Source organism: Sminthopsis crassicaudata, chromosome 3 (assembly GCF_048593235.1).
Source record: "Sminthopsis crassicaudata isolate SCR6 chromosome 3, ASM4859323v1, whole genome shotgun sequence".
NCBI lineage: Eukaryota > Metazoa > Chordata > Mammalia > Dasyuromorphia > Dasyuridae > Sminthopsis > Sminthopsis crassicaudata.
In genome coordinates, this window is record NC_133619.1 from 6,053,258 (window position 1) to 6,068,427 (window position 15,170).

At 45.7% G+C, this 15,170-nt stretch overlaps 1 protein-coding gene across 6 annotated transcripts in view; it reads right to left on the reverse strand.

Annotated features, from left to right (window-relative positions):
- The window catches only part of TP63 (tumor protein p63), a 222,072-nt gene that overhangs the window by 75,637 nt on the left and 131,265 nt on the right, over window positions 1–15,170 (reverse strand). For all 6 annotated transcript variants that reach the window (XM_074297878.1, XM_074297880.1, XM_074297881.1 and 3 more), the window contains one exon: window positions 2,514–2,768. In XM_074297878.1, the coding sequence (XP_074153979.1) occupies window positions 2,514–2,768 (255 nt within the window). The remainder of the gene's footprint in view (window positions 1–2,513; window positions 2,769–15,170) is intronic.

The window sequence follows — 15,170 nt, forward strand, 5'->3', positions numbered from 1 at the left end:
TTTGGTAAGTTTTATGACACTCAGGAGGCAGCCATCTAGAGCTGGCCTCCAACCTGAACCGTGCAGCCAAAAAAAAAAAAAAAAATACATTGCAGAGCTGTAATTACTTTAAAGCAATTATTTAATTCCCATGACAGCAGCTTGGATGAAATGCCACCTCTCTGAGTTAGAAACTAAATCAAAATAATTATTTAAACCACGAAAGGCGAGAAGTCCCTTTGAACTGTACGCCCCTCAGCGTGAGAAGCACAGGACTTTCCAGGGAGCTGGTGCAGTGGAGAGGGATGCTGGTGGGACATGAAATAAACCCGACAAATAGTGAGGTTTTTTTGCAGATTTTAAAGAGGGGGTGCAGGGAGTACATACAAGCCAGGCTGCCCATGATGAAGCTATTGAACCCAGTTTCCCAGCAGCAGCGGCTCAGAACCGGGTCCAGTTCCCTGTCTGGTGCACACTGTCAGTGAGGGCCTTCCATCCATCAATCACGCAGCCAATGGATGGAAATCCTGACCTGTGGCTCTGTGGCCACACCCCGTGGACTCCCCTCTCATGTCCCGAGTATGGCTTACATCGCTATTCCGCCCCATTGCCATCACTCACGCCAACCAGGGACTATGCGGATGCCTTAGGAGGGATGGCCATTGGTCCGTCTACGTGGTAGGTCTGAAGGAACCGAGTTCCAATCCCAGCTCCCGTGCATACTGTCGGCATGACCTTAAACGAGGCACCCACTCCTCTCATAATTATAACACCTTCCTTAGAGGCTCGTTGGAAGCATGGGATGATCTAGGCCAGGCGAAGCATTTAGCAGACCACAAAAATGCGGACAATTATTACCATTACAGTTATTATAATAATTAGAGAGAGACGAGAAGCGTTTTTAAGCACCTAATGTGTGCCAGGCCCTGTGATAAGCACTTTACAAATATTATCTCATTTGAGCCTCATGAATATGGGAGGGAGGTGCTGTTCTTCTCCCTAGCTTAGCTTCATGAGGCACACAAAGGTGACTGGACTTGCCTTAGTGTCAGGGGCTGGATTGGGGTCTCCAGCATTTCCCAAGAGCCCAATTTAGCCACACGTATCATTGCTCTTTACATGAGTGTGCTTTATAGGAACTAGAATGGCTCCAGACACGGGACCACAGCTAGTCTCTGGAGGGCGGACTAATCATTCCCTGGTATAGCTTTGATTTCTTAAGTGAAGCCCCTGGTTCCCCTCTACGGCAGAGAGAGGTTCGCCAACAGAGACGGAGCCCACCAGAGGCAGGAGCCATGGGCAGATGCTAGCCTGCTGGGGAATAGCCAAAGGATCTCTGCCACCCAGAAGATCCTTTCAAGTAATCAAGGAACAAGCACTGACAAAATGACCCAATTTAGCCAACATCAAGTCATTCTAGTTCCAGCAAAGGCTGAATTTTAAAAGTGAGGGTTTTTGTTTTTTTCCAAAATGTCACCTATGGTTCCTGAGATCATGTATTCAAATCTTAAATCTGTCATTGATTTCTTGTAAACTCGTACATTTTGGGCCTGTTTCCTCCTTTGTAAACTGAGTCATCAACGTCTCTTCTAGATCTAACATCTAGGAGTCACTAAATTCCCATCAGCCAAGACAAGGATGATGGGAAATCTCTGTGGAGGCGGTGTCCCCCGTTGTTGAAAGCAGAAGCCCTTCCCCTCGGCTCGCACGTGTAGGGGTACAGGTAGCGCCGGACAAAGAGAGGGCCTTCACGTCAGAGAGACTTGGATTCAAGAGTTGGCTCCCCTCCTTGCCAGCAGCGTATGATCATAGACAGATTTCTGGGAGCCTCTACTTACTCATGTGTAAAACGCCGAGAAAGCTGGTGTAACCTACCCAACCCCGGGGCTAGGAGAAAGGAACCCAGCGAATTGTCAAGTGCCCCACTTTTCATATATGTCTTACAAAGGGCAGGGGAGCTTTTTTTTTTTTCCTCTGAGGCTGTGGTTAAGTGACTTGCCCAGGGTCACACAGCTAGGAGGTGTTAAGTGCCTGAAGTTCAGATTTGAACTCAGGCCCTCCCGACTTCAGGGCTGGTGCTCTGTCCACTGTGCCTCCTAGCTGCCCCTGGGTGAGCTTTCTAAAGCAGGGAGGACTTATTTTTTTTAAGCCTCAATGTCTAGTTCAGTAGGTGACAGTGCCTGAACAGACAGCTAATACTTTATCCAATGGATAATCAATTAAGAGGTTTTTAAGAGATAAGCAAACACCAGGCAGAGTGCCAGGGCTGGGGTCAGAGTGAAGTCACTTCGGTCCTTTCCCAGCAATCTGAGCTTGCGGGACTCTGGACCACAATCCCTTATGCTAGAACAAGAGCTACTGGGCAAAGACAAACAATTCCCCGAGTGCAAGGGTACGACGCTAGGAATCACTCCATGGAAGAAAGGAGGGGGCTCTGCCTTTTCAGCCCAAGGTCCCCTGTGCGGTCTCCCCAGAACCTCACGGACGCCGAGCAGAGGAGGAGCAAGGCCAGAAGGGACGAACCGTCCACTTACCGTCCACGTGGCCGACTTGGCGGTGCTGGACTGCTGAAAGGAGACGTCGAAGCTGTGGGGTCCCGGGTAGTCTGTGTTGGAGGGGATGGCGGGCGAGGGAGACAGGGCGTCGAAGGTGGAGCTCGGCTGCGCGTAGGGCGAGGGCGCCGTGACGCTGTTCTGGGCGTGATCCGTGTTGTAGGGGCTGGTGGATGAGGAGCCATTTGGGATCTGCTGGTCCATACTGTTCAGGAGCCCCAGGTTTGTGTACTGCGGCTGCAGGGAGAGAGAAGGGGGCACCGGGACGTCAGCCGCCTGCAGGGAAGAGCCCGGCCTTTGTGGCGCCCACCTGGAGGAAGTCAGTCGTCAGAGGCACGGATGATGTCAGCCAGAGAGGCTGATGGGATTGTGATCATCACTGACTGACATGGGGAACGCTCAAGCCCACAGCCCCCAAGAGACCCTTTTATCTACCTGCTTAAGCAAAGCAGTCAAACCTCATCATCCCCATTGTACAGAGGAGAAAGCAGGTCTCTGAGAAGGGAAGTGACTAGCCCAGGGCCACTCGGGCGAGATCTGAATCTAGGCCTTCTTGACTCTGTCTGTGAGAGCTGGGCTGCTTCCCTTTGTTTATGCAGAGATTTAGGGTCACAAAGCATCTTCCCTACTGGAGCGGAAAGCAAAAGGGGCTTCCCTGAGCCCAGGAGACCAGCAACTCTCAGAGGAAGGATTTGCACCCAGGTCTTCCTCACTCTAATATGCAACCAACCCACATTTATTAAGCACCTGCTGGGTACCAGTCATCCTGCTCAGCAGGTGCTCCCTCTTCTCCACGGTCCACTCTGGGGACCGAGCCTTCTTCTGGTCAGTCAGACCTTAGAAGTATCTCTAGTAATGGAACACCTAGTAGGGGAAGGAGCATCGGACTAGAAGGAGGACTAGCTCTGACACTCCCAGGGAGGAACTTCTGAGCCTCAGTGGCCTCATCTGTAAAATGGGAATAATAGCAGCTCGACCTCAGAGCATCTGGGTGAGAAGCAGGTGAACTCCCCAGGGGAGAGTGCTTGGCAAACCTCGAAGCCAGAAACGAGTGAGCTTTTAGAGGGTGATGGAGTTAGGCAGCAGAGAGTAAACTGGGGCTCCCAGAAGTGAGGTGCCATCCTCAGAGTCCTGCAGCCAGGATGCGCCAGAGCCTGGCCTGCCGTCCCCGGTGCCTCAAGCAGGGGGCTAGCTTAGAGGCCACCCCGGTGAACCTCTGCTTGGAAGGAAAGGAACTGAGGCCCAGAGTGAGTGTGAGACCAAGAATTCGAACTCAAGTCTTTGACTCCAAGTGTGGCCCTGTTAGACCGGCCCCTCTAAGGAGATTGTTGTAAAAGGGATCGTAGTCGGCCTGAAGGCTCCATAAAGTGTGTGCTTGTGTTTGTGTGTGCATGTGTGGATGGATACGTGTGCATATGTCCTGTGTGTTGGTGGGCATGTGTGTATAAGTGTACATGTGGATGTCTGTGTGTATGTGTGGTTGTGCATGTATCCTTGTGCACGTGTGTTTGGGGGTGGGGAGCGGGATCTTCCCATTCCATTCGGTCCGGAGGCCCTCCGCGGGAGCGCCGGCAGCCCGCTGCCCATTCCGTTCCATTTATACCCTCGCATTCCAGCTCCCTGTCCCCATTTGCTCTTTAAAAAACCATTCATCTCTTCACACGGAGCCCCCGCCGACAGCAGCAGCTGTTCCCCCAGCCCCGGCTCCTCCCCTGCCTGCCTCAGCTCCCGTCCTCCCCCAGCCCTGCACAAGCCAGGTGAGCCTCCGGCCCTGGCCTTCCTCCCCTCCCCCCCGCCTGGGTGTCCCAGCCCAGGTCCGGGCCGCCTGGAGCGTTTGGAGGAGGCTGTGATCTGGGCTCAAGGTGAGGGTCAGAGGCCAGCCCCTCCCCACGGGCTCTGGGCAGCACATGGCTCCCGCCTCCCCGGGCACGTGCTCCACTGGCTCCCCAGAGCAATTAGGGACCCAATGAGCCCTGCCAAGGAAGACAAAGGGCCCCCCTCCCCCTCATCAAAAGCTTCTCGCAGATGCCAGAAACATCCCCTTCTCACCTAGCCAGGGTGGAGCGAGGGCCCAGGGAGAACAAAGACACACCGTCCTCCCCAAGAGAGCACGATGGAGAAGGAAAGGGAACACAGTTAGGACTCAAGTTCTACCCCCCCCAATGGCCCTGGCCCTTCCTTTCCGAGCAGACCCAAAACCCTCAAAAGAAAAGCCCACGCCATTCATTGGACCTTTGTTCTTCAGAAGGAATCCCCCAAGTCAAAGGTCAGCCCCTAAGTGTGTAAGTAAAAAAAGGGAAGGAACTCTCTTATTGGGGGGAGGATGCAGATCATGCAACTGTTCTTCAGGTTGCATTTTAAGTCCCATCATCCCATAGATGCACATAGCGCCATCCCTGCCATGAACATCCGTCAACGAGCGCATCATGACAACGGCAACAAAACCTAACATTTCCACAGCACGAGGGGCTTTTGCAGTGATTTCCACGGTCGCCTGGGAGGGGACTGCTCTGGTCTCTATTTTACAGATGAAGAACCTGAGACGCAGAGAAATGTCTTGGCCCCGGGGAACACAGCTAGTAAATGTCTTCGGCAGGATTCACACTCGGCTCTTCCTCCTACGGAGTTCAACACTTTATCCACCGTGTGCCTTGCTATCTGTCTGCTCCTAAGTGTTGGCTGAATGTCACATAGTCTTTGGGGGATTTCTGTGGGAAACTCCTGATATACTGCAACACTCTGATATCTATATATCTACATATATATGTGTGTATGTATGTATATAGTTATAATCTATATCTACATATATGTGTACATGTATATATAATCTGTATCCACATATATACATGTGTGTATGTATATATGTATATTCTATATTTACATATATGTGCATGTATATATAATCTATATTTACACATATATGTATATACTAATAATCTGTATTTATATGTGTATGTATAACATACACTTACATACATCTATATTTACATATATGTGCATGTATATTTAACTCATATGTATTTATATATGCTTATAATCTATATTTACATATATGTATGTGCATACTAATAATCTATATTTATATGTGTATGTATGTGTAACCTATATTTACATACATGCATATATTTATAATATATATTTACACATATGCATGTATATCTATATTTATAATCTATATTTATATATGTGTGTATGTATATATAATCTATATCTACATATATATGTATACACTTACAATCTATATCTACATATATGTGTATGTATATGTAACTTATATGTATATATGCTTATAATCAATATTTACATATATGTGTATGTGTAATCTATATTTACATGTATGTATATATACATATACTCTATATTTATATGTGTATATATAACCTATATTTACATGCATGTATATATTTATAATTTATATTTACATATATGTATATCTATATTTATATGTGTGTTATCCGTGTACGCATATATAATCCATATCTACATATATATGTGTCTATGTGTATATATTTACAAGCTATATCTATACATATGTGTATGTATATGTAACATATATTTACATACATGTGTATGTATTTATAATCTATTTTTACATATGTGTATTTGTATAATCTACATATATGTATGTATGTGAATATATTTACAATCTATATCTACATATGTGTGGTTTTATATATATGTATGGTTTTATTTATATATATATATATATATATATATATATGTATATGTATGTATATGTATGTATATATATATATATATTGGGCCCAATGGTGGCACATAGATTGAACAAGAGGGGAGGGAAGAGGAAATGTTAATTCCCTCCTTCAGAATGGGAGTTTAGAAGAACAGGGAACTTCCCTCTCAAATGTATTCTACTGCCCTATATTTATGCACTGACCTCATGCCAGGCACAAAGGGAATCTACTATGAGCATCCCCACCTCTGGGGATATACAAGGAAACAAAGACAATAAAATTGGCCTGGGAAGGGTGGCTGATGATGGGTGGGGTGCCCCAGTAGGAGGCACCGTAATGGCCGAGCCTCGGAGGGAATTGGGGGTTCTCTAACATAATGAAAAAGCAAAGTGACCCAAATGGAAGCAGATTCCTTCATACCAGAGACTTCAAAAGATCTTCGAGAAAAGTCAGCCTGCAGGGCTTTTGTGCTGGCCTAGTTTAAAGGGGGGGGAGGAGGGGGCCCAGCCACCCAGCAGCTGCAGGAAACCATATTTTCGAAGTGAATGGCCACAAACTATGTGTGTAAAAGGCAAGGCTTCCTAGTCTGCCCATGTTTTTGATTCAAAGGGAGATAGGCAGTGTTGACAGAGTCAGATAAGGGGACAAAGGCCAGGAGGAGCTGGCCAAGAGGGCCAGAAGTGCTACCTTACTTAGCAAGGCCCCGGGCTGGCCACACCTGCCTGGACCTCCCTGCTCCACTCCAGAGAGGGCTGGTGGTGGGTGAGAGGGCAGCCCAGAGACCAAGTGCCCACGCCACCCTTCCTCTTCCTCCTCCCTAGTGATTCCCATCCTGCTCCTCTTCCTCCTCTCTAGAGCTTCCCATCTTGCTCCTTTTCCTCCTCTCTACAGCTCCCCATCTTCTTGTTCTTTCTCTCTAGAGCTTCCCATCCTGCTTCTCTTCCTCCTCTCTAGAGCTTCCCATCCTATTCCTTTTCTTCCTCTCTAGCCCTTCCCATCCTGCTCCTCTTCCTCCTCTCTAGCACTCCCCATCCTGCTCACCCTTTCGAGGGCTCCGTAGAAGTGACCCATGAGTCTGACAGCAGTTTCCTCCTCACCTTCCCAAGGGAGGGATGTCAATGCTGACTTTCTCATATGCCGCTCAACCTGCCTCTCTCACTCAGCTCTGTTTTGGAAACCTGAGTTCAAAACCACGCTCCTCCATTTCCTTCCTGGTAACTTAGAAGAAGTTATGACTTCTCCGCTTCACTTCCCTCATCCCTAACATGAAAGATATGAACATGACCTCTAATTCCCCTTGGAGTTCAATGTCTCTGACTTCTAAGGGTCCTCCTGCATGCAACTAAACCTATTTAATTATCTTATGATTATAGATTTTATCTTTACATCTTTCTTATCTAATAATTGGCTCTGGAATCAGATAACCTGTCTTCAAATCTTGCCTCAAATCTGAGCTTCCTGCCTATGAGATAGATGTTGGCCAAGTCCTTTCCAATGCTGGGACTCGGTTAACTCATCTGTAAAATAAGAGGGTCAGATTCAAAGGTCCTTTCTATCTCCAATCTTTGATCTACCTTGTGTGGAGAGATTTGGGAATTGGGTTTGCCTCGCAGCGCCTTTGACTGGACCAGGTCACATTCTCTCTGTATACCCATGTCCTTCTCTGTGGAGTGAGGGGCTAAATCATCTTCAAGTTCAAAGCCTAAGATCCTATGACCTGGGTGTTTCACTGGCCTTTCAGCTGGGGTAGGTATTGCATTGTCAAATGCAGGTATTGAAGATATTCGCATCTGGAAGAGGGAGGACCCTGAAGGACCCCGGTAGTTCTTCTAACTTAATATGACCAAGAGCTTTGTCAGCACAGAACTACCATGGGATTCTGAATTCCCACTAGTAGCCTGATACATTGTAAAGTCAGTCCAAAGACCAAACCAAGCAAAACAAGAAGGGAGAGAGAATGGCTGGAATTGGGACCTTTACAGGATCACAGAATTTAGAGCTGGGAAAGTCCTTTGAGATCATGGAGTCCAGAGGAAATAGAGACCCAGAGATCTCCAGGGACTTATCTGAAAACACACTTGGGGGGAGTTAGGAGATCATGGAATCCAGAAGAAATGGAGATCCAGAGATCTCCAGGGACTTGTCTGAAATCACACTTGGAGGAGTTAGGAGAGTCCAGAGGAAATGGAGACCCAGAGATCTCCAGGGACTTGTCCAAAATCACATTTGGAGGAGTTAGGAGAGTCCAGAGGAAATGGAGACCCAGAGATCTCCAGGGACTTGTCCAAAATCACACTTGGAGGAGTTAGGAGAGTCCAGAGGAAATGGAGACCCAGAGATCTCCAGGGACTTGTCTGAAATCACACTTGGGGGGAGTTAGGAGATCATGGAGTCCAGAGGAAATGGAGATCCAGAGATCTCCAGGGACTTGTCTGAAATCACACTTGGAGGAGTTAGGAGAGTCCAGAGGAAATGGAGACCCAGAGATCTCCAGGGACTTGTCCAAAATCACACTTGGAGGAGTTAGGAGAGTCCAGAGGAAATGGAGACCCAGAGATCTCCAGGGACTTGTCCAAAATCACACTTGGAGGAGTTAGGAGAGTCCAGAGGAAATGGAGACCCAGAGATCTCCAGGGACTTGTCCAAAATCACACTTGGAGGAGTTAGGAGAGTCCAGAGGAAATGGAGACCCAGAGATCTCCAGGGACTTGTCCAAAATCACACTTGGAGGAGTTAGGAGAGTCCAGAGGAAATGGAGACCCAGAGATCTCCAGGGACTTGTCTGAAATCACACTTGGGGGAGTTAGGAGATCATGGAGTCCAGAGGAAATGGAGATCCAGAGATCTCCAGGGACTTGTCTGAAATCACACTTGGGGGAGTTAGGAGAGCCAGATCTGAAATTCAGGAAAGATAAGAAAGTGCATACCATCCTGCTGCATTCATCCCTGCAGCAGTAAACAGAAGTGACTCAAAATTATGTTGAGAGGAGGAACCTGAAAATCATAGCTTTGAGCAATGGTCTGGAGAGTGAAAAAGGAATTTGCACTTCTGTTACTATTTCTGGAAAAAGTCTGCACATAACCAGAATCAGTCTCTTTAGTGGCATAGGAAGTAGACATATACCAAGATCCATTTATGTTTTCTGCTCGCCCATGAGAGCTGCCATATTATTATTATTATTATTATTATTATTATTATTATTATTATTATTATCGTTGATGACGATGGTGGCAAATGTTCCCCTGTTTTTGATGCTTTAAAGGGCCAAGTAACTTATTTCAGCAGATTTCAAATTTGTCAAGTAAGTTAGAATGGCAATTCCTTTGTTTATAGGATAGACTAGAGAGCTTATCTTATCTTTTCCATGTCTCAACTTCTGCAATTTTTTGCCTATATTCTTGTCATTAAACCGTAAGCCTTTAAGAATAAAATTACGAGTCTTCCTTTTAAACCTGAAACTCACTGACTTGGGGGAGGAGAAAAGAATGATAATTATTTTCAAGTATTTGAGGGCTGCCTGGTGAAAGAGGAAAGAGACATTTTCTTGGCCACAGAAAACAGAAGAAGAATTGGTGAAGTTAGTAAAAAGAGGCAAATTTAAGCTTTAGGAAATGTAATATTTCCTATCAATTAGAACTTTGCAAGAGTAGAGTGGGCTCTCTCTCTGGAGAGAGGGAACGCTCCTAAACAAGACTGAATGGTCACTTTACCCAGTGTGCTAAAGATGACAGTTTTATTCTCGTATAAATTGGGCCATGTGGCCTCTGAGTGAATTCCTCCAGCTCTGAAATTCAGTGACTGTACTTCCACTGATTCTTCCCAGTCCTTTTTTTTCCCCCTGAGGCAACTGAGGTTACGTGACTTGCCCAGGGTCACCCAGCTAGGAAGTGTTAAGTTAAGCTCAAATTTGAAGTCAGATCTTTCTGACTTCAGGGTTGGTGCTCAATCCACTCTTCCCAGTCCTTAAGAAGAGGTGCCTCCTGCTTTTCACAGGGGTGTCACCCTATGCAAGTCATATCACCATGCCTGACAAAGAGAACTCCTTTGTGAACCCCCAAATGGAACACCAATGTAAATGATTACTAAGACATTATCATTAATATTGTACATTATGATCTACATTAACATCTCTATATCCCTGGTATCTGGCACAATGTTGAGTACATAGATAATGCTAAATAAATATTTGTTGATCAACTAATTAATGAACAAATTCCAGCAGAAAAAAAGCCAGAGGGAATTAGAGTCAGTAGGAAGAAGAATCTAGCAGTTCCTATGGGTAAGTAAGGATCTCTCCTCACAATCATGTTTTGACTGAAGTAAAAAACAGCATATTTCTAATTGATGTTATCTGTTTATCCATCTATATATATATCCATGAATCTATCCATTATGAATCTGTCCATCTATGTCTCCATCTATGAATCTGTCCATCTATGTCTCCATCTATGAATCTGTCCATCTATGTCTCCATCTATGAATCTGTCCATCTATGTATCCATCTAGGAATCTGTCCATCTATGTATCCTCTATATAACCATCTATGGATTTATCCATCTATTTATCCATTATGACTATGTATTTATCCATCCATCTCTCTCTTTCTATCTGCGTATCTCTCCACTCTCCTGTCTCTCCCAAAGTAAGACTCTCTGATCCCTTCCATTCATATAATTTAAATGTGGGAAATCTTCAAGGCCAAGAGAAATGAGATTTGTTCTGGGTCATTTTGTCCATCAGAGGCAGAGGGGCCTCAGACCCTAATTTTCGGCTTTGCTCTACCAAGCTCCTCCACACAACAATACCCCCTCTTAGTCGGCGCAGACCTCATGTCTTAAAATAGGTTTGTTGGTTTCACAAAAACCTTATAACATGATTATGATCTTTAACTATTTAGTTTATTCACTTAATTTAATTTAATCATTAAAAGTAGGATGGGGTCCTGTGAAGAATTACTTGCCCTCTGGGAGCCCCATGTTATAGGAAGAGGGCAATCCTGAGGAAATGGACACCCAGCTTTAGCTCTTGTGACTTGGTTGGTCCTCTCAGGTGTTTCTTGAGTCAGCTCTTTTGGCTGAGAAGAAAGGAAGCATCTGTGTGCAGCGCACACTCCCACCTGCAGTCCCCTCACCATGTGAGTAGGCGCTCCCTCAGGAGCAGAGGGAGAAATGGCCCCTCCTCAGGCCTCCTGCCTCACAGAGAGATAATGGGCCGTTTGAAGTTCCTTTTGCCATTATCCCAGCCCCCCTTTGCCTGTGGGCTGATAACCAAGTCTAGGGGTTTGTTTGGATTTTTTTTTTTAGGCAGTCTGACCTAGCCCTTCACCTAAGAAGAAGCAGGGTTAAAATAGGGTGGGGAGAGAGGACAGCTTAAGCTTAATCTTTTAAAATGTGCTTTAACAATCAGTCTGGCTCCTCATCTCCTCATGTCACTTCCCCCAAAAACACTTTCTCCAGAGAAAACCTCCAAGTCATTTCTAGGTTCTGGAGGAGAGGGGGCTGTCGAGGGCAGCCATCTCCTGCCCCTCTCCAATTCTCTTGCACAGGACTATGGGAAGAATGCTGGCTACTAAGTCCAAAGGCCTAGATTCTAGGTCTAGAACAGCTGAGCAACTAAAGGCTAAGTAACTTCTACTCCCTGAGCCTCAGTTTCCATGTTGCTGAATTGGGGAGATTGGATTAAACAGTCTAAAGTCCTTTCTTCTGTAGAATTCTGGGTCAATTCTCATTTTTAAAGTGGAGTGCCAGGACCCAGGGCACAGGATTTGGGGAAGATCAGCACGTATGGAACACGACTTCTGTACCTTAACACACTCCAGACATGGCCGGACTATTCTCTCCCACATCCCCTCCCCCTAGTGTGGTTCATGTAGTGACCACCCTGAGTGTCATTAATCACTTCTATTTAAATACTGCACTGGAGCTAGATCAGGAAAACCCGAGTTAAATTCGACTTGGGACACTTAGTGGCTGTGTGACCCTGGACAATTCAACCTCCACTTGCCTCAGTTTCTCATCGTTAAGAGGGGTCATCCCAACAGCCACCTCTCAGGATTGTTATGAGGATTCCATGAGATCCTATTTATTAAATGCTCAAACTTTTCAGCAATCTATAGATACCAGCTGTTTTGTCCATTATTTGTTCTATAGAAAAATTAAATAAATGCTTTATAGGTAAAGAAAAGTAATAGCATACAATCTCACTCAAAAACACATAAAATTATTAATATTAACAATTTTGAACACAAACTCAAGGAAATTAATTTGGATGTATTTTAACTACATTATAATATTCTATTATAATATTAATGATCTCGTTCCTAGTAATCTCATTCTGATCTTTTGAACATTCAGGTAGATACAGCTGGTCTCGGGACCTTACCATGGTCCTTCTATATTTAATGTTCTGGGGACTGTTGCCGAGATGGAGAAAACACTATCAAATTATGACACTTTCTCCCCCACTGGAGACAGCGGTTTATTTTCCTGGGGTAGGACCGCCTCTGGGAGCTTCCGAGGAGCCCCCTTGGCTCCTGCTGCTAGAGCTTTTGGCCTGGTCTAAATCCCTCTCAATAACAGCCCCCCCCATTCCCCACCCCAGCCCCCTTTGCTTTATGGCCTGACTGGACAATGTTCTTATTCTGGGGAGCTCAAACACTTCCCCTCCTCCCAGCCTCCCCCACCTCCCGCCCCCACAAGACAGTGGATCCTCAACAAGTGCTGCCTCAGGGGAAAATACTTGTCATTTTTTGGTCTTACACCACCTGCCTTGCATTAAGGAATGGTGGTTTGTACCTGAACAGTGTGCCTGCACACACACACACACACACACACACACACACACACACACACAACTTTATACAGGTCTACAAAATCTACCTCCATACTCTAAAGCAAAGGAAAAGGGCCTCCTCTAACAGGATTATGAAGCAGTCTGTTTCCCCCCATGGTACATGATACCCCACATTAGCCTCTGTCTTTGACTTTCCTCGTTTCTTTTTATTTTTCAAAACATTATCCTAAATCCTTCCACTAAGGGGTTAATTTTTGATCTTAGAAGTGAACAATAAATACACACTTGTGAGCAAACGCTGAACTTTTTCTGAATGAAGCTCGAGATGAAAGGGTTATAGCGTGGAAGGGTCCGTAAGCCCGGGGAGGCTGGAGGCTGAAAGGCTGCTCAGAGGCCGCCTTTGACACAAAGTCTTTAAGAGGCTCTGGGGGATCAGATTCCCTGACTTAGGAGGGGGCCGACTAAAAGCCTCAATGTCATCAGACTTCAGACGAGACAAATAAATATAAAGCTGGCTGGCATGCAGCGGGCTCCAATTACCAGGTGGACAACAGTGTCAACAAATAGGAGACAAAGTATTTGAAAGGCCAGGAAGTGAGAGATGTACCCAGGTTAAAGCCAGATCCTAAACACAACTGAAATCAATTGCAGGTTTTTTTTTTCCTAAAGAAAGCAAGGAAGGATGCAAAAAAGAAAGAAAAAAATATAAAGAGATGAAGGAAAAGAAAAAAAGAAGGAGGAATGAGGGGGAGAGAGACAGAGACAGAGGAGGAAGGAGAGAGATGTGCTAGGGGAAAGGGAAAGGGGAGGTGAGAGGGAAGAGAGAAAAAAATCTGGTTCCCTTTCAAACTATGTGCTATGCTTCTAGGAAGGGTTTTTCAGTGAGAGGTCATCGTTACAACACTCTGCTGAAAGAATGCCGTACATTTGGAGACTTCCTAATCAGGTGGGAAGTCACTTTTGATCACCATTGGATTCACATTAACACACACTGGTCTGCTAAGGAGATGTCAAACACACGCAGAGTGAGAGATAGAGGGAAAGAGAGGGAAGCAGAGGGAGGGAGAGATAGAGAGAGGAGGAGAGAGACAGAGAGGAGAAAGAGGGAGAAGAGAGAGAGACACAGAGAGAAAGAAACACACAGAGCGAGAAGAAATACAGAGAGAGAGACAGAGAGGGAGGAGAGAGATAGAAAGGAGAAAGAGGGAGGAGAGAGAGATACACAGAGAGAGATACAGAGAGATAAAGTGAGAGAGAGACAGAGAAAGAGACAGAGATATGGAGGGAGAGAGAGACAGAGAGGGAGGAAAGAGAGAGAGAAGAGAAAGAGGGAGGGAGAGATAGAGAGAGGAGGAGAGAGACAGAGAGGAGAAAGAGGGAGAAGAGAGAGAGACAGAGAGAGAGAGAAAGAAACACACACAGAGAGAAAGAAATACAGAGAGAGACAAAAAGAAACACAGAGAGAGAGACAGAGAGGGAGGAGAGAGAAAGGAGAAAGAGGGAGGAGAGAGAGATACACAGAGAGAGATACAGAGAGATAAAGTGAGAAAGAGACAGAGAAAGAGACAGAGATATGGAGAGATAAAGAGAGATACAGAGAGAGAGACAGAAAGAGACAGAGAGAGACAGAGAGGGAGGAGAGAGATAGAAAGGAGAAAAGGGAGGAGAGAGAGGAGAGACAGAGACACACAGAGAGAGATATTGAGAGAGATCCAGAGAGAAAGAGAGACAGAGAGAGACAGAGAGACAGAGTCAGAGACACATGGGGTGGGGGGAGAGAGAACAGATCATTTCAAGGAAGATGGGCTGCTCCTAACTGAAGATAACTGGAATGGTCCCATGGAGGAGGTGGCACTTAGGGGACTCTTGGAATGCCAGGATTTTTTCCTGACCTACTTTGGGGACCAAGAGGCCAAATGTAAGAATTCCAAATTTTCAAGGTCAAAGATGTGATGGGCAGGTCCCCAATTTGTTCCAAGAGAACACAGTCAAAGGATGAACAAACAACTAAGAAATGGAAAGTCTTAGCAGTTCTAGTTGTGACGTTCTGAGACTAAGTTGCAAAGAAGGTCCCTATTTGTTCTGATAATGAGTTTCCTCATGAGAACTTCCCTCTACTCATCCAATCCTGGCTCAAGTCTAAAAACTAAA